Genomic DNA, 22,193 nt, shown 5'->3' with positions numbered 1-22,193 from the left:
GACATAGGAGTCGCTGGTCTCAAAGTTGACTGGGCCCTGTTCAGTTGTAAACGTTTCAACATTTGTCTCTGAATGTTGCTTACGGTTACCATAATTTGTTTTTAGCCTTTCCTCATCACGTGTCTCTCAGATTTCCCAGCTTTGATAAATCCTTCAATATAAATGTTCTTTGCGTGCAACATGGCTATTAAAGTTGTTTGTTCCTTTAGAGTGTCGTTATCACTACTGACATTTGACTAAAAGGATTGTGCAGACCAGTTCTCTTCAGTGAATTATTCTCCTTCTTTCAATGTTTAGTTCTCAATCAGTCACGTCTAGAGTAAGTTAAGCTAGAGGCTGATTATGATGAGGTAGAGGTACTTCTACAAGAAACTCCCGTCAGAGAGTCTCGCACTTGACTTATCCGTTTATCCCCTTTTACAATGAGCAGATCTTTCCCTGGTTAGATCATGTTAGATTTAAAGGTCTTGTACAGGGTCATGATCTTAACCTCACCAATCTTATTGTTATTAATCCCACTTTTCTTCTCATTACTTAGCATGCCTAAATTAGTTTTGCGTATACCCCAAAGGGACAAACAGCCAGTGTCCACTAGGTCAATCATTTCCCTTATTCTGTTAATGTCACGTTGTAGGATAAATCTGTTCTGCTTCTTTTTGTCAATAATGGCACACCTTCCAGCTGCTCAAAGTCAGTGGTATTTTGATCCTATAATTCCACTTCCTTTTCCTTATGGGCAAGGTTAGGATGTTGCTTCTTCTTAGGTGAAGCTTCTATGGACATTGAATAGGTTTCAGCTCTTTTTTGTGTAATCATGTGCCCACGTGCACTACTGTTTAGTAGAGTATGATTCAATATTTGCACAGCAGGAACCTCTGCTCCTGCTGTACTCTTCAAAAAATTCTATGTCTTTAACTTCCTTGACAGAGACAAAAATGACCCCCACCTCGCCCCTTGTGTGGTTTACGTGATTTAAATTGTTTTTTTTCTGAAACACATCAGTCATTTTATCCCCCCCCCTCTAGCCCCCCACGTTTTTGACGGCATGGGCGCAGTTTCACTCTGTACTTGACTCACTCCTTACCACCTCAATTTTTTCACAAGAGCTTGTCGGTCAGTCTTTTTGATGTTGGCTAAGAGCGTGCAGGATTGGTTTCTAGTTATAGCCTCTTGCGATTTAAGGTTATTAAAGGATGCAATGTCAACAGGCTGGCAGCGCTCAGGCTCACCCTCCTCTGCTTGGACTGCAGGGTGTTGGTCTCTATCGTTAGCAGGAGGGGTCTCTGAGACAAGAGTCACTGCAAGGGGGATAAAGGATTCTCTCCACTTCTCAATGAACCAAAACCTCAACCCTTGCTTTGTTACCTGTGAAAGCGAAAGGGACAGTCGCAAACACTGTCCTGTGCACAAATTCCATATTAGACAAGCTCTGAATGGATTTTCTTGCCACCCCCCTTCCCCTCTCGCCATTACTGTTTTCATTGAAGCACTGCTGCCGAGTCTGGTGCTACTTCCGGTGAGCCATGGGAACTACTCAAGTTCTGCAAAGATTCAGTGTTCCAGTTTACATTTATACTCTCTCTTGCTTGCTCTGCCACTTTCACAATTACTCTCTCTGTCACAATCAGGCTTTTTAAGGTGTCTTTATTAATGGTTGCCTCTTTATCCCCAAAGTCAGTCGGGGGCATAGAGGGAGAGGGGGGTAACGGAGCAAGGGGAGGCGCCATTGTCAATTTCATCACTGGACTCTTACCTGTTATCCTGTCGGCAAATGCAACCCCTCCTGGCTCGGCACACAAATCTGAAGGTTGGCAAGAGCTTCTCAGACTTCAAGCCCTTTTCTCCTGTTCCACCAAATCAACGTCGTCCTGTCTCGATGGTTTTCTAACCATCCTCCAGAAGCCTGTGCAGTCGCAGTCGGTTCTCTACTCAGGCCCTCCGTACCGCTTAGGGGCCGATCTAGTTTTTCTTAAAGCAGCACACTAGCAATTTAGCAAGTTCAAAACCAGTCTCCACGCACAGAGTCTAATATCTGTGCAGGATAGGCCAACTTAAAAAAAAAACCTGTACTCTTCTAAGCGAAAAGTGTCTGATGTTTTTTTCAGGTTCCAGCCCCGAATGGCCTGACCTCAGACTTTAGAATTTCTCAGATAGGCTATGTCATCCCTTTTACACACTCTGGCCGTTGCAGGCTTAAGTGTTACTTAACCCTGATTCTGATGGCTAGCTTTGCACAGACTTCCTGGTTCCTAAACCCGAAGACCAACTGGGCAGTGTAGCCCACCCACAGGAGAGTCAATCAGGGATAGGCCTCATTTAGGGAAGCCTGGGGGGGGGGGGGAGACTGACAGATGTGCCTTTGGGTCAATTCTCAATCCTTCAACTAGTTCCCCTGCCACCTTTCTACTCCGAAGATAACCTCTCTCACCCATTCTTGTTTGTCCCCCCTCCAATCCCAACCTTCTGGTCCTGCCTACAACCAACCTGACCTGCCAGAACCTCTCTAAGCTGGCTAGTTGGGATTTTGCACTGTCTAGTGTCTCACAGATTCCTCCTTTCTCCACTGACATTTCCTGGGTACTTCGGATCCTTCAGCTCCCTAGCACGCAACACTGCTCCTTTCTGTGGTCTCTTCTCGCCCTACAGCATTTCTCCAATCTTCTAACCCATCCTCATCTCTTTCCAACCTTTCCTTCCTCACGACCAGATGATACCAACTGCTTCTTGCTACCACCTTGGCAACTACCTTCGTTTCTGCCAGTCGCCACCCACTCCTTCCCCCCCTAAGATTGTCACTTCCTCCCTGCTACCGCCTTCACCTTTGGTTTACCACAACCTCCTAACCTCCGAATGATACCTCCTTCGCCTTAGAGGTATCTTTGCCACCTGAAGTGATCACCTCTGCATCCGTCTCACATCCACCTCTTGGGGGTCACCTCCTCCACCACAATACTCCGTCACCCGAGGGTGGCACCTACAGACTTACAATATTACTTCCACCCCTCAAGCCCTTGCTCACCAGTCTTACCACCCGCTCTCCGGCGTCCTCCATCTCTACAGCCTCAGGTCCCTGCAGTCGTCTCTGTTCACCAACCACCTCCAAACTCCAGCCTCCTTTTCCAAGGGTCTGGGGTCACTGCATCTTATAGTGCTCTCCCTGGATTGGGTGTTAAGTGAGCGTCTGCAGTTGTGTATGGTAATTAGAATAGGATGGCAACTGGTTATTGTTCCTGGGTGCACCTGGCCTCACTTTGGGTTTAGGTGGCCGGACCAAGATTTCATCTGACCCGTCTGCCATCTTGGGTTTCACTCTCCATTTATCAAGCTGAAAGAAGAATGTGCTGGCTGCTGCCTGCGCCTATAAGGTCTGAGAGATGATCATTCCACCAGCAAACCAAATTATTTAAATTCAGCTTACAGGCTAACAGACGAGGGAAAGAAATTGGGAGGGAAATCTTGATCTGGGACTAAAAGCAGAATTTTAGGGCTCACCAGAAAAATGGTTTCAGTCTTTTCTGAATTTAGCTGAAGCCAGTTGGCCCTCGTCTGGGGCTGAACTGCCTTCAATTAGTCAATACTTCCGACCCCCCACAGTGATGTGAACTTGTGCGTCATATGCATAAAAATGACACCCAAAAATGAAGACCTCAATCAGATGGAATTAAGGGTGGATAAAAATATTAAATAATACTGGTGAGAGCGCATGGAGCCTTGTTGGATGGCTGTGGGACTCAACACTCACTGGTCGCCCAATTAGGAGGAAACATTTTCTCTGAGTGACGCGATGGATGCCCTTACAGAAAAAATCTAAACCACTGGAAAGCATCTGCCGAGCCCCTCTGACTTCCACCAACTGGGAAAGCAAGATGTTAAATTCCACAATGGTGAAAGTTGAGGAACGTCCCCTGATCCAGCATTGGCAAGAATGTTGTACCTAACTTCTGAAAGGGCAGTTTCCATCCCACAAAGGTATATAAACCCTGTAAATACCCTCACACGGTGTGCAGTTCATGTGCATTAAGTCTTGACATCCTCATTATGTGAGGACTGTGATGAGGAAGACGCACACAGTGGCACCAGTCCGATCACTTACCGGTAATCTTCATTGTTCCAAGTCATAGTCTTCCTCATCACAGTTCTGAATCCCCCACCCCTTTCAGGGCGAGGGAGTAACAGAACACTTGGGAGTACGGGGAAGGGTTTGAGGAACACCTGTGAGGTTAAAGGAGGCCTACTTGTCTTAGCTGGGTAAACGGTGAATAGAGGAGTAGTTGCCCACCAGGTGGGCAGTGGCAAGAGGTTAAAGCCACTATCTGAACTTCATACAGGACTAATGCTTTTGTATGCTAGCTATTCAGTTAGAGGTGAACTTTAGGTAATAAAAGAAGGGGCTCTGTTCAGCCCCATGGTGAGAATTATGCTTTAGAACGATATTGACTTGTCACCCCTTTATTTCATAATTATTTGAATGCATGAAGTTTACTTTTGATTAACATAATTCATTTGTAATCACATCTAAAATTCCATCGCAGTAGACGCCCACCATGCGTTTCGAGCTGATGGAGAAACAACGAGCCACCTCTTACACTGGGGTTGATATGACCTCACTGAAATAAAAGTAACTCTACAGGATTGGTCTCGTTATTTCAATTAATCAACAGCATTGCTGCAAAGAGGGCAACTGATTCGCTCAATTTGGAAGCACTACTTTTGAAACTGCAGAGCTATCTACCCCAAGTTGCTTTTCCTCGTCAGGCTATAGACTGCAGAGCTATCCCCTAAATCACTTTTCCTCGTCAGGCTATAGACTGCAGAGTTATCCCCTAAATCACTTTTCCTCGTCAGGCTATTGACTGCAGAGCCGTCTCCCCCAAGTTGCTTTTCCTGGTCAGTCTATGGACTGCAGAGGCATCCCCTTAATCGCATTTTGTTCCACCTAACCCCCACATTCACTTTTCCTCGTAAGGCTATGGACTGCTGAGCTATACCCCTAAATCACTTTTCCTCCTCAGGCTACTGACTGCAGAGCTATACCCCTAAATCACTTTTCCTCCTCAGGCTACTGACTGCAGAGCTATACCCCTAAATCACTTTTCCTCGTCAGGTTACTGACTGCAGAGCTATCCACCCCCCACCCCCCAGTCACTAGTCACTAGTCACTAGTTCTCGTCAGGCTATAGAATTCCGATCTATCTCCCTAAATCACGTTTCCTCATCAGTGGCAGAGCTATCCAGCTATCCTCCCAATGTGCATGTCCTGCACTGTACATGATCTGGGTTGAGAAAGCAGACCCATCTTCCTAAAATCACACATACCCATAAGCAGCCGGAACTATCCCCTAAATGGCACACCCTGTAGTGTACAAATTAACACCATAATCAACAGACCTAACCCACTACCTTGCATTTACTTTAACTTGCATGTTTAAGCATTAAACGGCAGAGCTATCTCCTTAAATGAAAAGCCCACATGGCCAAAACACAGGTCTTTTTTCATAGCTTTTGGAACCAGTTCAAAACTATACAAAAACACTTCTCGAACATTCATCACAGATGTCATAGCTCTCCTCTTCTGCCTTATCACAGCTTCCCAGACCCATGGGCGTTAGCCTATCCGATACTTGGCTCTTCCCTATGGATAACATACACCAGGTAGAAAGCAGACTGGCACTCGGGAACTGGGTGCTTCCAACCTGCACCCACCAACACCACAGGTGTGGCATCTGACTCTCGCACTATCCCACTGATAACCCCCCCGCACAGCCCTCTATGTTACACAGCCACACGCAGGAAGGCCACCAGAAATGACAGACGGGCACCATAGAAGGCCGCCATGCCTAAACACAAAACAACATCACTACATTATTTTGTCAATATTGTTTTTTAAAGCCTGCTTTTAAACTTCAACACAGTTACAAGCGGCTTGGATTGGACATTAGTGAGTGCGTATGCTGAAAATGCGGTTCTGATTCCAAGAGCAAGCCCTAGATATTACGAAAAGTACTATTTTTCTAGCAGGTTTACTTTTTTTTTTAATTAAAATTGACTGAATGCGTGTTTTGGGGTATTTTCCAGATTCCAGTAACATGCAGCAATGCACTGCCCCGGCCAGTACCAATTAATACCCGATAACAGTAGCCAGCAATGGGCTGCTGTTTCTGCTTTGCTGTTTTTTGCTTTAGCGGAGAGTGATTCTTTTGTACTTGGATATTTCCACAGGGTTTTCCTGCAGCTTGAAGTATTTGATTTGTTGCTTTTAATATTTGTGTTAGGTTTTCAAGAATTGTTGGCAGTTTCTTTGCTATTACAGGGTTGTCTTCACTGCTGGGAAGTAGTTCTTATCTGTGATTAACTGTGTAGGCCTTTTAATTAAATAAAGGTGGTCTCCTTTTTGATGTATGTTCAGCATTTGTCTTCGAGACAGCTTTTAATATGCATGGTTTGCTCTGTTTGGAGGTGCTCTGGGTTTTTTGCTTGGCCGGTGGGGGGCTAGGGGGGGTTTGTTGCTGTACTTCTATTGATTCCTTAGATCAGTTTTTTTTAGATACTTTCATTCATTTTCTTTGAGAATATTGGTTGGTTTAAGTATTATTTCACTAGCCTATATCTTTTGGGTATTATGTTATTTAGTCATAATTTCTGCGCAGGAGCCGGCAGGCCATACCAGCTAGGGTGTTACTGAGTGCGGCGGCAGCTATGAAGCCAGCACGACCCTGCAGTACGGCCATCTGTGCAATTAGCAGCTATGTCTTACTCCAAAAACAGAGCAGGTGAATAGGTGCAGTGAAATATAAGGAAAGAAAAAAAAGAACATAAGGATGTTGCCGGCATGAGGTGATGAGGAATGCACATCTGTTGTAAAACACGGAGACTGGCGGGAGGACGGGTCAAAGGACTTGCAACATGGGGCGGAGACATGATAATGTTAAAGGTTTTTATACAGAACACTGATGTCCTTTGTGCGGTCTCCAGGTGCTCAGGCAGATCTGTAATGCAAGGAGGGAGGATGGATGGTTAGTGGGTTGAGTGGGAAAAGAGCAAGAGAGCTGTGATGTTCTGTTGGCAGCTTCAGTTAGGAAACACTGTTCACTGAGCATAAATGTGATTTTTGGAAGTGGGCTACCATGTGCTGTTGTGCAAGATTATGTATTGTTTTCTTTTGTTGTTGTGGTGGTGGTGTTGTGAAGTACGTGCAGACTGTGGTGCTGTAGAGGTCTGGTAGCATTAAGTCCAGAGTTTGAGAGAGGTATGCAGAGGAGTGAGTATATTAGTACGGATTGTTGGTCAAAGTCCTGAAAATCCACCCAAGTGCTCCACACCTCCCACCCACAAAATCCACCGAAGTGCTCCACACCTCCCATCCCCGCAATCCACCCATGTGCACTACATCTCCCACCCCAGGAATCAAGCCAAGTGCACCACACTTCCCCCACCTGAGAATCCATCGAAGTGCATCACATCTCCCACCCCTGAAGTTCACCCAACTGCGTCCAAACTCCCACCCCTGAAACCCATCCAAGTGCCTACCCATCTGCGTCACCTGTGGCTGTCTTGATCTTTGCCCCCCCCCCAGAGTTGCCCTTTCTGGGTTTTGCCTTAATTGTCACCTCAGCGGTCATGATTCCTAAGCTTTTCGTTAGGCTGTCTGCCTTGTTTGTTTGTTTGTTTTTATTATTTATATTGTGCACCAGACCCAGGGGTATTCGGGCGCGAAGGCAAGAAGAGGGTTGTTCAACTTAGGTTACAGGTTACAGATTAAACATGGGGTACAGCTATGGTTACAGTGCTGTGGATATGCATTGTCATGAAGTCGCAGATGTATATACATTGAGTTTACAAGAATGTGGGTGTGACATAAAAATGCGGAGGAACAAATATACAAGAAAAACATGAAATCCTAGTTGTCAGAAAGGTGAGGTTAGGCATCATGTTCTTTTAGCCATTGAATCAAATTTGATCTGAATTGCCGGTAGGGGAGATCTTCCCTTAGAGCAGGGGGAAGGGAGTTCCAATATTGTGCTGCTTTAACAGCGAAGCTATTCCCGCCAGATTTAGTGAGTTTGAATCTAGGTACTAGCAAAAGGTTGGTGTTAGCTTTTCCTAGGGGGCGAGAGGCTGTTTGTCTGGTGAATCCGTCTATAAGGTATTGCGGGGCTGCGTGGTTAAGACATTTGTGTTTAAGGGATGCTGTTTTGAGTAGGATTTTGTCTTTGGTGGAGAGCCAGCTGGTAGATCTCCTGAGGTCTGATATATGGGCGTTTTTAGGGAAGTTTATGGCAGCTCTCAAGGCATTATTTTGAAGTGTCTGTATTTTGGCGGTGATGCATTTGTTGCTGCCTATGTAGAGGGCGTTGCAGTAATCTAGTTTCGACAGGATTAGTGCCCTTGCTAGAATGACGCAGTTGATAGGTGAGAGGAAGGGCTTGGCTGCTCTGATTAACTTGCAAGTGTAGGAGGTGGCTGAGGCCATGGCATTCACTTGTTTACAAAAGGTAAGCGTGGAGTCTATGTAAAAGCCGAGGGTTTTAACTACTTTGGCCACGGTAATGATGTTATTGTCAATTATGAAGGAGTCATAGTTGGGACCTAGTTTTTTGATGTTGGAGGAAGTGCCTAGAATGAGGAGTTCAGTTCTGTCATCATTCAGGCATAGATCGTGAGAGGCCATCCATGCCTGGATGATGAGGTACACTTTATTCACAAAGGCCAAATCCTTGTCATAATCTCCCGTCAGCGGGATGAGGATCTGTGTATCATCTGCATAGTTAGTGTAGGTGATACCGAGACCGTCTAGAACATCGAAAAAGGGGCTTTGTGAAAATATTGTAGAGGGTGGGGGATACACATGATCCTTGGGGTATGCCTCATGAAATGGGTGCGGGGTCTGCGGCTGCAAGGGGATAGAAAACTCGCATTGTCCTGTTATCTAAGAAGGACTGGATCCATGCGACTGCTTCATGGGAGAAGCAGGCTGCCGTGACCAGATGATTGTAAAGGATTGCATGGTCTACCAGATCGAATGCGGCAGAGAGGTCGAGGAGTAGTAGGAGTGAGGTCGTGCCTTTATCTCTTAACGTGTCTATTTGAGCTTTGAGGTCAAGGAGTGCAGTCTCAGTACCATGTTGTGGTCTGAAGCCGGACTGTCCAACTCCTAGGAGGTGGTTTAGTTCCAGGTGGTGCTGAATTTGTAGGTAGGCTACTTTGTCCAGGATTTTCAGTAGGAACGGTACAGTGGTTATGGGGCGGTAGTTGGTTGGGATGGAGGGGTCCAGAGTTTGCTTTTTCAGGAGGGGAGGACCCAGGGGTGTTTCATGTTGCTAGGTATAGTACCTGATGTGAAAGAGGCGTTTATGAGTTTAGTGATGAAGGGTGAGAGTTCACGGGCAGCATCTTTTATGATTTGGGCTGGACAAGGGTCCCCCTGGCAATTGGAGGGTTTGAGAGTGAGGATGACTATCGACTTCTTTAATGGATACTTTGCAAAAGTAGAAAGGAGGGGTGTCGGATGTAGGTGGAAAGGGGGTAGATTTCAGAGTTGGTGGTGAATTCGTGGCAGCCTTGGTGGGGGTACCTATGTTGGCAGTATTTGGGATAGTTATTGAAGCTTTTTTGTTGTGGATCTTCGCCTGAAGCATTGTTATCTTGTTGGCAAGGGCATTTTGTATGCCTGTGCACTAGTCCTTATCCTTGAGGCAGGAGTCGGGAGCTTGGATAGGGGATTCTACTTCCTTTAGGATGGCAAACAATTCTTTGGTGTTGGATTTGGCTTGAGTGATACAGGTGTTGTAGGATATTTGTTTCACAAGGATGATTTCTTTTTTGTATTGAGTGGCTATTTTCTTCAGGTTATTTTTATTCAAGTCCGAGGGGTCTGATCGCCAGGTTTTTTCACGTAGGCGTTTCTTTTGTCTGATGTCTTTCAGTAGGGGTGTGAACCAGGTATTTAGGTGTTGGCAGGGTTTGCTCTTCCTAATTTTCAGTGGTGCGATAGCGTCTAGAGAGGCAAGCATCACTTCATTGTACTTTTCTACCGAGGAGGGTCAGACTGGTCCGAGATGGAGTTTAAGGTGGGGAGAATGGGGGGGGGGGGATGAGATTTTCAGGGGTAACATTTTTTTTTATTTCTGGTAGGTGCGGAGGGAGCTAGGATGCTGTTCATGGGTGTGGTGGCTTCTAGGGTGAAGGATACCATGTGGTGGTCGGACCATAGCTGAGGCACTATAGAGGTGATGGTGGTTGGGTAGTTGTGTTAAGCAATCCAATCGAGGGTCCTTCCTTTGATATGTGTAGGATCTGTAATCTTTTGGGTGAAACCTAGTTCCTCAAGGGTGATGTCGCCTAGGATGAGACATTGAGTGGAGTTTTTTAGATTGTCAGATAATAGATTCATGAGGTCTTCCTCGAAGGAGCCTAGGGGGCCTGGGTGGTCGGTAAATTAGGTGCATGGTGATAGTTTGGTTGTTGGCAATGGTGAGTTTAGCTGTGAGGGATTCACAGGAATTGGTGTTATGGGGTGAGGATAGTCTTAAGGCAAGGTGATTTTTAACAATTATAGCAAGGCCGCCACCTCTAGGCATGGTGCGATCCATGCGTATAAGAGTGTAGATGGCTGGGATGGCTAGCATGATGGCTGGTCCTGCTGCAGGATGAAGCCAGGATTCCGTAATGGCCAGGAGATCTAAGTTCTCATTTTGTATTATGTCCGCTATTTCAGTAGCATGGGCTACCATAGAGCGGGCGTTTATAAGAGCGCCTTTTATTCCAGGTGGGGTGGTTGGGGCAGAGGGCAGCTGGACTTTGAGTTGGCATTTTTGGGGTGAGGTGGATTTTCTAAAGATTCGACAGTTGAGTTGTAGTCGATGTTGGCCAGTGTTATCTATGTGTGGTGGAGTGTTGGTGGTGTGCAGGGTACACCTATTGTGATTAGAAGCGGGTTGGGTCTTAGATAGCGGGTCATGAATTCTTGGGAGTCTGGTGCGGAGTCTTAGGTTACGCTGTTGGAGGCTACAAGGATTGGTGGTCATGATAGTTTGCTTCAGAGGTACACTTCCGTGTGATAGCTGGTACTGTGGCTGGGATAGGTTTGAGTTGTGAATGGTGGTCAAGTGGAGGATGGTTCTGAGTAGAACTGTGTAGAATAGTGGCAGATACATAGTAGGCTAATGTGGATAGCTTTAGGTGCTGGCCACCTAAATGCAGCTTTGATCGTGCAGGTGAAGATAGGTAAGCACTGTCTGATAACTATTGGGCATGTATAGGCAACCTAAATGCGAGTTTGCTGAGGCAGGCAGGAATGGGTGGGCTGGTAGCTAGTGGACAGATACAAGCAATCTAGGTGCGAGTTTGCTAGAATAGGCAACCTAAATGCAGATATACTAGAACAGGCAACCTAAATGCAGATATACTAGAATAAGCAACCTAAATGCAGATATACTAGAATAAGCAACCTAAATGCAGATATACTAGAACAGGCAACCTAAATGCAGATATACTAGAACGGGCAACCTAAATGCAGATATACTAGTACAGGCAGGGATAGCTAAGTATAGGCTGGTAGCTAAGGTAATTTGTAGTCAACCTAAATGCAAAATTGCCAAGGCAAGCGGGTGCCTCTAAGCATTAGTGGAAATCTGTTTTGCGTGTGCAGGCATCCTACATGCAAGCTCGCTAGAGCATGAAAATGTCAGCATTGGAGATACACATGTTAGCAGAGTGCTGCTTGGTTGACTGTGTACCAATAGAGAGTTCAGAACTGGCACAGGCAATACATCTTGTATAATGAGGGTGGCTGGTGGTACTGTCATGGCAGATAGCGAGGGGTCGTGTAACCTTGGCGTGGATCTGGTCCAGGGGGACTTGCAGACGGCAGATCCAGCATGAACAGGCAAGGAACAGGTGATGGCCATGATGCTCGTGGGCCTTCTTCGTAGTGGGCCGGCTTTGCCTGCCGGCAACCAATGGGCATGAAGAAGGTTTGCACATCCAATCCGGTGTGCCAGGGGACTACTGGCTGGGCAGTGTGCATTCAGGTGAGGCAGCTATCGGCCATCTTAGAGGATGTAAAACCTTGTGTGAAGTAATGGCGATTTGGGTGCCTAGAAACGCCTTCTTCAGGCAAATTCGAAGTGGATGGGGCGATATGGTAGTAGCGGTGAGGCAATTATCTGGAGCGTTGGCACGGCGCAGAAAACAATTTTTCTCGCATGCGCTCGTTTGAGGTGACGCTCACCATATTTCATCCAGTTTCCTCAGGTGGCTCGGGGGACTCTGTGCTGCATGTCAGCTGCTCCTGCAGCGACTGATCCTCGTCATTGGAGCTCCTGCTCCTCTGATGCTGTAAGGGAGACTCGTATCAGGCAACAAGCAGCTTCTTAGTACAAGGCCTATTTCTAGATAGGTGATGTGTTCACTGACCTAAGGGGAAGCAGCAGGTAACGGTTAGTCATCTTCCTCGATACCCTACAGGTGTGATCTATTATCTAGTGGGGAGGGTCTGATGCATTACTCTTGTTCACTTGTTGGTCCTCAGTGGGGGTACGTCTAAGCTGAGAGTCTCCCTTCCCTGATTTTCCCTCCCCCCAGTTTCCCTTGAGCCTCCTTTCTTCGTCTAATCGTATCAGGCCTACCAGCTTCTCCCGTTTCTTAGTAGTCCCTCTTTAGGAGGGGGAATCTCTTATTAAGGTCTCTTCCCTGTCCTATCCCTCATTGTTTCCGGGCTACTTTTCCTTTTTCAGCGCTTGGCTGGTTACGAGGTGTACAGGTGCTGTTCAGTCGATTTCATTGTGTTCAGAGCTGAAGAGCCAAGTTTTAAGAGGTTTTCTGAATTTTGAATGGTCCTCCATAGTTTGTATTTCCCTGGGAAGGGAGTTCCATAGTTTCACGGCTAAGCAGTAGATTGCTGACCCACCCAGTTTTTTCTTTGTGTATTGTTTGGGTTCTAGGTGGATGTCGTTGCAGGATCTCAGGGTTCTGGTTGGTTTGTAGATGGAAAGTTTCTTTTGAATATATTCTGCTCCCTGCCCGTGTATTGCTCTGTGTGTTATGCACATTGTTTTGAAAGGGATTCTTTTTTTAACCGGGAGCCAATGTAGCATCCTAAGAGCTAGTGTGATGTGGCCTCTCCTGTTGAGAGGAGAAGTCTGGCTGCCGCGTTTTGCATTCGTTGCAGTTTCTTAGTAGGTAGTCCAAGGTATATGCTGTTAGGATAATCTATCCTGTACATGAGGGATATGATGGTCAGTGTTTTGTACATGAATTAAAAAGATTGGTATAATTATTTTTCTAGTGTTCACTCTTTGTCCATAATGATTCCAAGGTTGCTTACAGCTGCAGATGGTGTTGGTGGGTTTCCTGGTTCTATGGGCCACGGGATCCGCAGATTGTTTCCTGTCTTCAGGTGTAATCATGATTTCTGTTTTGTCTGGGTTGATTAAGACTTCGACGTTCATCCCTTGGTACAGCTCCTTGAGACACTATTAGGGGTGGTTCTCTTCTTGTACGTTGCTGTATTTGAAGACGATTTGTGTAACTGCATAGTTGAAGCAAGTTAATCTGTTTTTTTTATGAGGTTGATTAGCGATATGTAGATGTTGAAGAGTGGCGGTAAAAGCGATGAGCCTTCGGGTACTCCGCAGGTGGGGTCCCGTGGTGCGCATTTGAAATGTATTAACCAAACTTTTTCAGTTCTTTCCGAGAGGAAGGACTTGATCCAGAGCAGAGCTGTGTCAATGAGCACTATTTCTTCCAGTCTTTTTATTAGGATGTTGTGGTTGACTGTGTCAAAAGCAGCTGAGAGATCCAGTAATATCAGTGCTGATTTGGTGTTGGAGCCTGCTTTCATCTTTAGATCGTGCCATATTGAGACTAGTGTCGTTTCCGTTCCTTTCAAGGGTCTGAAACCAACTTGTGCCTGGTCCAGTGGATGGTTATTTTCAGCGTGCTCCAGTAGTTGTTCAAAGACGTAGGTTTCTAATAGTTTTGCCGGCTATGGGATGTTTGAGGTTGGTCTTTAGCTTGAGAGAGGAAGCTGAGAGGAATCAGTGGTAGAGATAATGGAGCATGCGGTAGAAGTCGGGCGAGTGACGGAATAGTGGCCCGCTAGGGAGGCTGCGACAGCCGAGCAGATAATGCCCACATTCCCTGCATCCGGATTCATCGCTGCAGCATTCAAAGATGCTCATTTTCAGTATAATTTATATATTTTGGGTGTTTTTGGAATAGTGAACTAGACGACTGCCTGCTGGCCTTGTTCTGACATCTTACTGTGGCTAGGCTCTCATCAGATGTGTTGACTACAAGGGCACACAGCATGCATGTGTCTTCCAACTCACCAGCACAAAGAGTTTCTTGTACCCGACCTTCAGGAAGCCGATCACTGTTCCCTTCCCAGAACTGCAAGACAAGAAAGCAAACTGAGAAGGAAGACAGGGGTAGGGAAAGTCTGAGCAGAGGCGTCTAAGGTGACAGGAAAGGAACAAGTGGGGGTTTTTGCATAGGATTAGCAGGGGGCCCTCGGCACGGGAGGAGCAGGGGGCCCTCGGCACGGGAGGAGCAGGGGGCCCTCGGCACGGGAGGAGCAGGGGGCCCTCGGCACGGGAGGAGCAGGGGGCTCTGTACAGAAAGAGTAAGAGTTTCCCAGGGAGGGAAGATTGAACCGGGTGACAAGGAAGGGATGGAGCTTGGGACTCCAAAGGGATGGAAGCAGAAGTGGCCTCCACTGGGGCAGTAAACATGGGTTTACACATGGATTGGGAGTGGAGAGGATGTTCACAGCACTGGGCGGGGAAAGGACAAGTGTTTACAGATCACTTGGCAGAGTGGTGTCTCACTTCTTAGGAGTGCAGTCCTTCAGAACGTAGAGGTGGTGCTTGCTGGATTGCATTTTGGCACTGCTGGTAATGGGAGCTGGCAAATGCTGTGCCTAGAAACAAAATGAAAAAGATTAGTCTTCAAGCAACATGAAATAAATAAATGTAAATGTCAGTGAAGCATTTGTCTTTCTCCCCTGTGGGTGCTGTTGCTCCACCGTGGAGAATGAGCTGAATTATTTCGACTTAGCTGGTGTGTGGGAAGCAGCAGGAGCACTTAGTCACTGAGTATTGTGTGGGGTCAGAAATGTGAGGCGGACACGTTTGGGAAGGTTTTTCAAAAGATGACATTTTATTAACTCAAACGGTTGGATAAACGCCTCACAATTCCTACACCCTGACTAGGATTTCCTTGCCTAAAATAAACTAAAGGAAACACTGCAACAACAGATTTCTTTCCCTCACACTTATACATACAATAACTCAACAAGGTAATTACAGGGCAGTTTCACAAGCAAATATAATAATTGAATTCACAATATGATGCATGTTTCTCATACTATTCTGGGGGAATTCCCCTTCCCCAGATTCAAGCAGGATGTTGTTCAACAGTTCCAAAAGAATAAGGAAATCCTGTCTTATATCAAAGATCCAACACAGTTCTTGTTGATTCCAACTTGGCAACAACAGTTCCAATACTTCGGAATTGTTCAACATGGCTTCCAGGAACTCAAACAACCTTCTTCGCATAAACCAAGAACAATTCTAATTCATCACGATTAACAAAAATTGTCTTCGTCAGATTTATTCTGCAAAAACGCATTTGTTTGAAAATATTAAAAACTTCTACACCAGTTCATACCACACTTGCTTCAGCAATGTAAGTTTGTCAAGATGTTCCTGTAATATTGCTTCTTGTATCCCACTTGTAAGCGTCATTTTACAATACTGCATCAACTTCCACCTGCATCACTTGTCTCGGTCTTACTTCTTATCACTATGAGTTTCTCACAACAGTAGTATATCAAAAATACACAATGTATTAGGCCCAGAACAAACACAAGTGAATAATGAAAAACACAGTAATACTACTACTTAAACACACACTAGGTAAAATATATGTACAGGTAGTTTTTTGGACAATGTGAAGTGCAGATTCCCACCAAAACCTGCGAGGAAGGAAGAGCAAACAAACCTTATCACAATGGCCAACTCCAGAAATGAGTATCCCTGATTTAAGAAGTCCAGCCCTACGAAGATTGGAGCCTCGTGCTCAATGTTATGTTTGTGCGTAAAAGTGCTTGTCGATGCGTAAAGCTCACAAAAAGGACAAACTTCAATCGGAAGAAAAAGTTAGACGAGGACACTGGAGTGCGAGAAATTCAGTTCCAAGAGTTGGAGGCGGGTCTGCTACGGAGAACAAAGCTGTCCCCAACTTTCAGACGAATAAAGTAAGCAAGAGCTACCCAAGGCAAGGCAAGGACCACAAGGGATCCTTTGAGCGTAAAAACAGGATGGATGAACTAGGGGCCACCAGCAAGTAGTATTATGCACCGCCCTTAGCTCACTCCGGTTCCAAACTTGGCATGTTTGAAGAAGGTCGCCTGGACTACGAAATCCCCTACTGGGTTACGCTTCAAAGTGCACATGCGCTGCGGTTGCGGATGCAGTTTACAACTGGAGCTGGATCTCTCTTCATGAATGCAGGGCAAAGAAAACACTGAAGCAGCTGGTCTCAGGACACTTGAAGAAAGGTGTGAAATTCGCCAGAAAGAAGAGGCTTTGCATTGTGAACTAGGGTCCTCCCAAAGCTCGAGCCAAAACTTGATGTAGCAACGCTCCAGCACGGGTGCCAAGATACAAGCTGGTCAGTCCTCCGGAGGGCCAAGGCACACTCCTGAGAAGGCTCGTTTGTAGGGCACTAAGAGGGATTGGTCCCACTACTCAAAAGGGGTGAAGCACCTTTGCAGGTCTTCGGAGATTGAATGCAAAGCAGGGCTCTACCGGGAAAACAGCAGGCTCAGGGTGCCAATCCTTCTCTGCACGGATCCGGGCAGTCCTTGGATCTGCTTTGCTTTTCTGGATACTTGACTCTATGTATAGGTCGCTTCAGACTGATGGGTGATCTGCGGGTCTGCACTCAGAGCCCCTACTCATATCCTTCAAGTCCAGGACAGGCTCGTACCCGGCTGGCCAAAGAGGAGATTTGCCATCTCATGCCTGCCAACAGTAGTCCAATCAGGGACCACTGCGGCTCTCACGTACACGGGCACACCAGACATTCTGCCACCAGCAGTGTGGGTTGGGCTCCAGACAGTCCCATCCCATTTCCTGGACACCCACCCATGTGACATGCATTGGTCCGCTAAAAGCACTGGCTTTCGCAGGAGAATGCATGCCCAAATAATGACTCCCCGGGTCACAAAGAGCAAGGGGAAAGCCAATGGACAAAATGGCTAAAGGAGAAGACAAAAGACCTTGTGGCATGGCTATGACGGACACTAGCCATTAGCCACAGTCATGAGCCACACGGGGTAAGCGCATTATGGCTCAGTAAATGTTAATAAAAATACATAAAAACTCTTCTGCTGCCACCAGTCTACTCCTAAGCACATTGTCCAATTACCAAAAATTCCTTACGGTATGTCTAGGGCCCGAAAAACGCAAGCACCCCAGTGTGCGGTACTGCAATGTACTTTGTGCATTGAAATACAGTTACCAAAAGTGGCAACAAAGTCATAAGACTAAGGGAAACAATGTTTCCCAGTACTGGCTGTCAGAACGTTCCCCATAACGATGAGCGAAAGCCCAGGGTAATGCTGCTGAAGGCTGCGCTTCACTGGCAGAAAGTCAGGTCAGGAGGCTGAAACAAAAGCAAAAAGTTGGGCAGTTCACAAATATAGAGGTTAAATAGCAGTAGGTGAAGTTTTACCCAACACAGTGAAAGGAAAGAAAGGTGAAAGTGAAACCAGAACCAAGTGGAAAGGGCAACAGAGGAAAAGGTGCCAGAAATAAGATAATGACCTTTTTATTGACTTGCTGCAAGAGCCCTACATGGAGGGTTCCGAGGGAAACCCTTTTGTGTTAAACTAGTTTTGAAACTGGCAGAATTGCGCCTCATGGCAAGGCTACGTGGCCACCTGAAACCAGTCTTGGTTTACATTTCTTTTTTTTGAGCCACACATTTTTCTTTAAGAAAACCCAGATCAAATTTCTAAGATTGAGGGCAAGCATAGGTTTAGACACAGACATACTTTGGTTTTGGACTTACCGACATCGACAGCCCTTAGAAACATCAGTTGAGGGAACAACCCCTTTAGAGTTAGGGTCAGTTAGGTACTACACCAACCCAACAATGTTTCTAAATCAATGTTTTCAAACTGTTACTTTTGCCATGCCAACCTCACAGTATACTGTGCTGAACAAGTGTGTAGTCTGCCAAGCTTTTAATTTCTGTGTGCTTTTAAATATTATATTTCATACAGACGAGCAGACATTTAATTACATGTCAACTTTAATTGATGTCAGCTGTACATGCCACCAACCCCTTGATCTGCTAAGACTAAGCCTTACTGTTGAACCTACGCAACCCAGAGAGTTTGGCTAGACCAAAGTGTGGTAAGCCCTCGCAGGTCAACTAGGTTGTCTATGATTGACTAGCCTTTGAATGCTACAATAGTCCAGGTCATCTGATAGGGGGCTGTGTTTTCTGTATATTGGGAGGGGACCTAGAGCCATTCCTAATCTTGACCACTGGAACTTGGAAACCGAAGCACAAGTGGCCACAGATACACACTGGAAGCTGATGCTACAGTGGGGCAAAGATCTCCCCTCTCTTTAGACCAGAGGCGGCATGATTCGGTGGGCACATCTGAGCCTGGATAGTGTATGCCCTCCTTTGCTGACCAACTTGCTGTGCAACTTAGTTGAGGGACTTGATCCTAACAGCTATGCTGCTCTCCACCAGGTACAGGGGCCTTACTGGAGCTGGAAGTCCTTTGTCCAACAAGGGTCCTGCCTTTAGACGCCAAAGCTCAATCCTGAGAATTTACCGAAGCTCCCAGAGTGCCAAGCCACTCGGGCTCTGCTGGCCTCAATTATTTTCATAGATACCATACCGGCAGGCATGAAAAGATTAACCGCAAGACCGGACTGCAGGTCCTATTACACCCAATAACATATGGAAGGATAGTCCCAAAATCCATTTTAGTGCTACTCCATTTGTAGGATATAAACACTGGAGTTATTTATAATGATTGTCACAGAAACCACTGAGGTCCCAAAGACAGTTCAAGGGTTTTTAATTATAGTTTTGCACGGCCTACGGCCACCCCCCTTGCTGTCGTCTCTTTCCACTCCTGCATTGCTCAGGCGTCCTTAAGCCCAGGTTAGTTCACCGACTGTTACTCTAAAACTATGCCAAAGCTAGAACTGAGCTGCGGTGTTGACCTAAAGGCTCTTGGCCTCATCTCTCCAAGGCTCGCTCAGGGCCTCCCCAACTCTCTCTACCCTAACTAAAGATTAGTGTTCTAAAGGAATTGGGAGAGATCCTTGCACTTACTCTGTAAGAGCTAGTTCAGTCACGCTCACTCACCTTTTCTCTTCTACTTTTACTGCTACTCCCTCTAACTCCTCCTACCCATCCTGTATCCCTACAATGTTTTACTTCTCTACTCTTTGCCTCCACTCTTTGATGTAACCACTCCACAGCACTACTCCTAATTTCTACTACTACACTCCTACACCCTGCCTCTTACTACCACGTGCCTCGACTTTCTACATCCCTCCTCCCACTACTACAGCACACCTCCGCCCGCTACTCCTCTCATCCTTCCACTTATACACACCTCCCTCCAGACAGCACAAATACCTTTCTTGCACTTTGTGCCAGTCACTTCACATTCACTCCTTATACCATCTTCTTTTACTCACTCGCCACTCAAACTGCAGAACCACTTCTCACTGCAAAGCCAATAGCTCACATGTTCCAACAATCTTCTCTACAGGCCACGCCCCCCCATCTCCCTTCCTTCTCTTGGTTATCCTCCACCTCACCCTGAAAACAACCACTCCTCCCCCTTTCTCCATGTGGGCTTGCAGCTTAATGGATAAGGTGGTGTCAATTGTACAGTTTGTGAGTCCTTTTCCTGGGACCTTTATGGTATTAGGAGCAGTCCCCTTTCCCCTCATAATCCCTGGGGGTCTAGGAGATCACTGATTTCAAAGCCTGTGTTGCCAGCTGACTCCAGCTGTGCCGTGTGGTGGGGTTCCATGTTGTAGCAGTTCACAGATTCATCGAGTCTCTCTTTTTCTCACCAGGCTGTCATGGTCGGGTCTCCGGTGCACTGCTGGGAGATTTTGTTCCGACGTTCATAGTGTGATAGTTTAATTTTGATCTTTTGATTGCCTCTTCTCCATTCTCCTCATTCTCAGTCTGTCAGTATCTGAAAACAGGAAATACTGGCAAGTATCTATACATCGAGGCAGCGAGACAGGGGTTTGCATGCAAACATTCTGGGAGGACACAAATTGGGGCCCTCCCTGCTGCCAATGTCAATCCTCGGGGTAAGGCTGGCACTTGAAGGCTCCCTGGTAGGCCTCCAACCTCTGGCTGAGAGGGGCGTGCATTCCCCGAGGCAAGGTTGGTTTACTGGCCTTGTCACAGATTATAATTGAAAATTGCAATCCTTCCTAGCTAATGAGGGGTAAGACGACTGTCACCAGAGCAGCAACCCTATAGCCTAGTTAATATGTAAGGTGGTTTTTAGTCCCAAGATAGAGGAAGTCATCCCAAGACCCAACAACAAATTGCAAAGCAGGCTTTGGCTCCACATCAGTAGAAGAGACCCTACCATCTACCATCCAGGACTCTCCCAGCTGGGCTGGATCGGAGTATATCTGAGACCCCCCCCCTCCCCGTTTTGCCAGAGAACTGATAAATGACCCAGCCTTGATGGATGCCTTCCAGCAGGTCTTCTCTAAAACTTAAGGGGCCCTATTTTGTTGAAAGAGACATTCGTATAGGGCAAAAACAATGTTAAACGAGATGGGAAGCAAAGATCACCACTACGGTTTCCAGAAGGAGGTCATGGAGATAGCACACTCCATCTAGCAGCGGGACACCAAGGGGTCTTGAAAACCCAGGACCATATGTTCTCTCGGTTTTATTAGCCTGTATCAAATGGTAGGTCACATCATGCTAGATCAGCCAGAAGACCACTGCTAGTCCTAACCCAACCCTTACCCAAAATATATATACAATTTTTGGGAACCATAACTGATATCGATGGCCCTTTGGAATCATCCAAGCAAGGAAATATATACTCTTAATAGTGGGTACTGCCACCCGCTTCCCCAAAGCGGTCAGAGTAGAATGAAAAGTAAAAGTAAGAAGTAGAGGAGAGAGATAAAAACATTGGAGGAACAGAGAGGGAGAATGGGAAGAAGAGAAAGGTGAAGAGTAGGAGGAAGGGAAAGAAAGGAAATAACATCAGGGCGAGGAGTACAAGAGCGTAAAAGGTAAAAACCGAGTGAAACCGGGTTGACTGGAAGGCACCACTTCTTGAAATAATTTTTCGGTATCCAGCGAAAATGTTGCCAACAAAAATGTAGCCAGTTAAAAAAGTGTGGTGAAAAAACCCTCTGCAGTGAAAAGTAGCCAAAAAGGCAGTGCTGCTAGGCTACGTGTTAGGGTTAAGGGGCATTTAGTGGGCTAGAGTCAGGGTGGTTGTGGAAGGGCTTGTGATGTCAGGGTTTGGTTAGTGGTTCTTGAGTGTCAGGGTGATAGGATAGGATAGGATAGGCTATGGGTAATAGAGTAATGGTTTGGGTAAGTGTTAAAGTGATAGGGTGGTTGTCGAGAAGGATAGGGATTAGGACAAACAAAGTGGTTTATTTATTGTTTATTGTTTATTTATAATGCGCCTATTCAGCCAAAAGATGTTTCAAGGCGCATCCAGACAAGGGAGAGGGAAGTACAAGGAAGCAAAAAACAAAACAATGTTCCTACTAAGTCTAGAGACATTCGGACCATGCAACTCCTGTAACAAGAATGGAGGGGAGGGGAGACGAGGGGAAGTGTAGGTAAAGGGGGAATAGGCGCAAAAAGTCTAGCAATAACGCTCCTACTAGGTCTAGAGACATTCGGATCATGCAACTGCCTTAACAGAAATGGGGGGAGCGGGGGAGGAGGGGAAGTGGGGGGGGTGGACATGGAAGAAGACAAATATCAGTCCTAGGTCATGAGATGATTCAGGGCATGTACGACAGTAACAAAGAGGGTAGAGGGGGACGGGGAGGAAGGAGTAATGATCAGAAGGGGGAGGAGAAGGGTAAAAAGTGCATGTGAACAGGTTCAAGCAGCACAAGGCTCGAAAAGACATTGGA

The 22,193-nt window shown here is 46.3% G+C and overlaps 1 protein-coding gene across 5 annotated transcripts in view; it reads right to left on the bottom strand.

The window, feature by feature from the left end:
- The window catches only part of ATAT1 (alpha tubulin acetyltransferase 1), a 254,055-nt gene that overhangs the window by 128,327 nt on the left and 103,535 nt on the right, over positions 1–22,193 (bottom strand). For 4 of the 5 annotated variants that reach the window (XR_011283234.1, XM_069635326.1, XM_069635328.1 and 1 more), the window contains exons 3-4: positions 14,829–14,920; positions 14,331–14,391 (exon numbers count right to left, since the gene is read on the bottom strand). The exons of the other annotated variant lie outside the window; for it this stretch is intronic. Coding sequence is in view for 3 of the 4 variants with exons in the window: in XM_069635326.1 (XP_069491427.1) it covers positions 14,331–14,391; positions 14,829–14,920 (153 nt within the window). In the remaining variant the exon portion in view is untranslated. The remainder of the gene's footprint in view (positions 1–14,330; positions 14,392–14,828; positions 14,921–22,193) is intronic. 5 annotated transcript variants of the gene reach the window in all.

Source organism: Ambystoma mexicanum, chromosome 13 (assembly GCF_040938575.1).
Source record: "Ambystoma mexicanum isolate Mex_15411 chromosome 13, UKY_AmexF1_1, whole genome shotgun sequence".
Lineage (NCBI taxonomy): Eukaryota > Metazoa > Chordata > Amphibia > Caudata > Ambystomatidae > Ambystoma > Ambystoma mexicanum.
The sequence above is the reverse complement of the archived record's forward strand: the minus strand, read 5'-3'. Positions and strand labels throughout refer to the sequence as shown.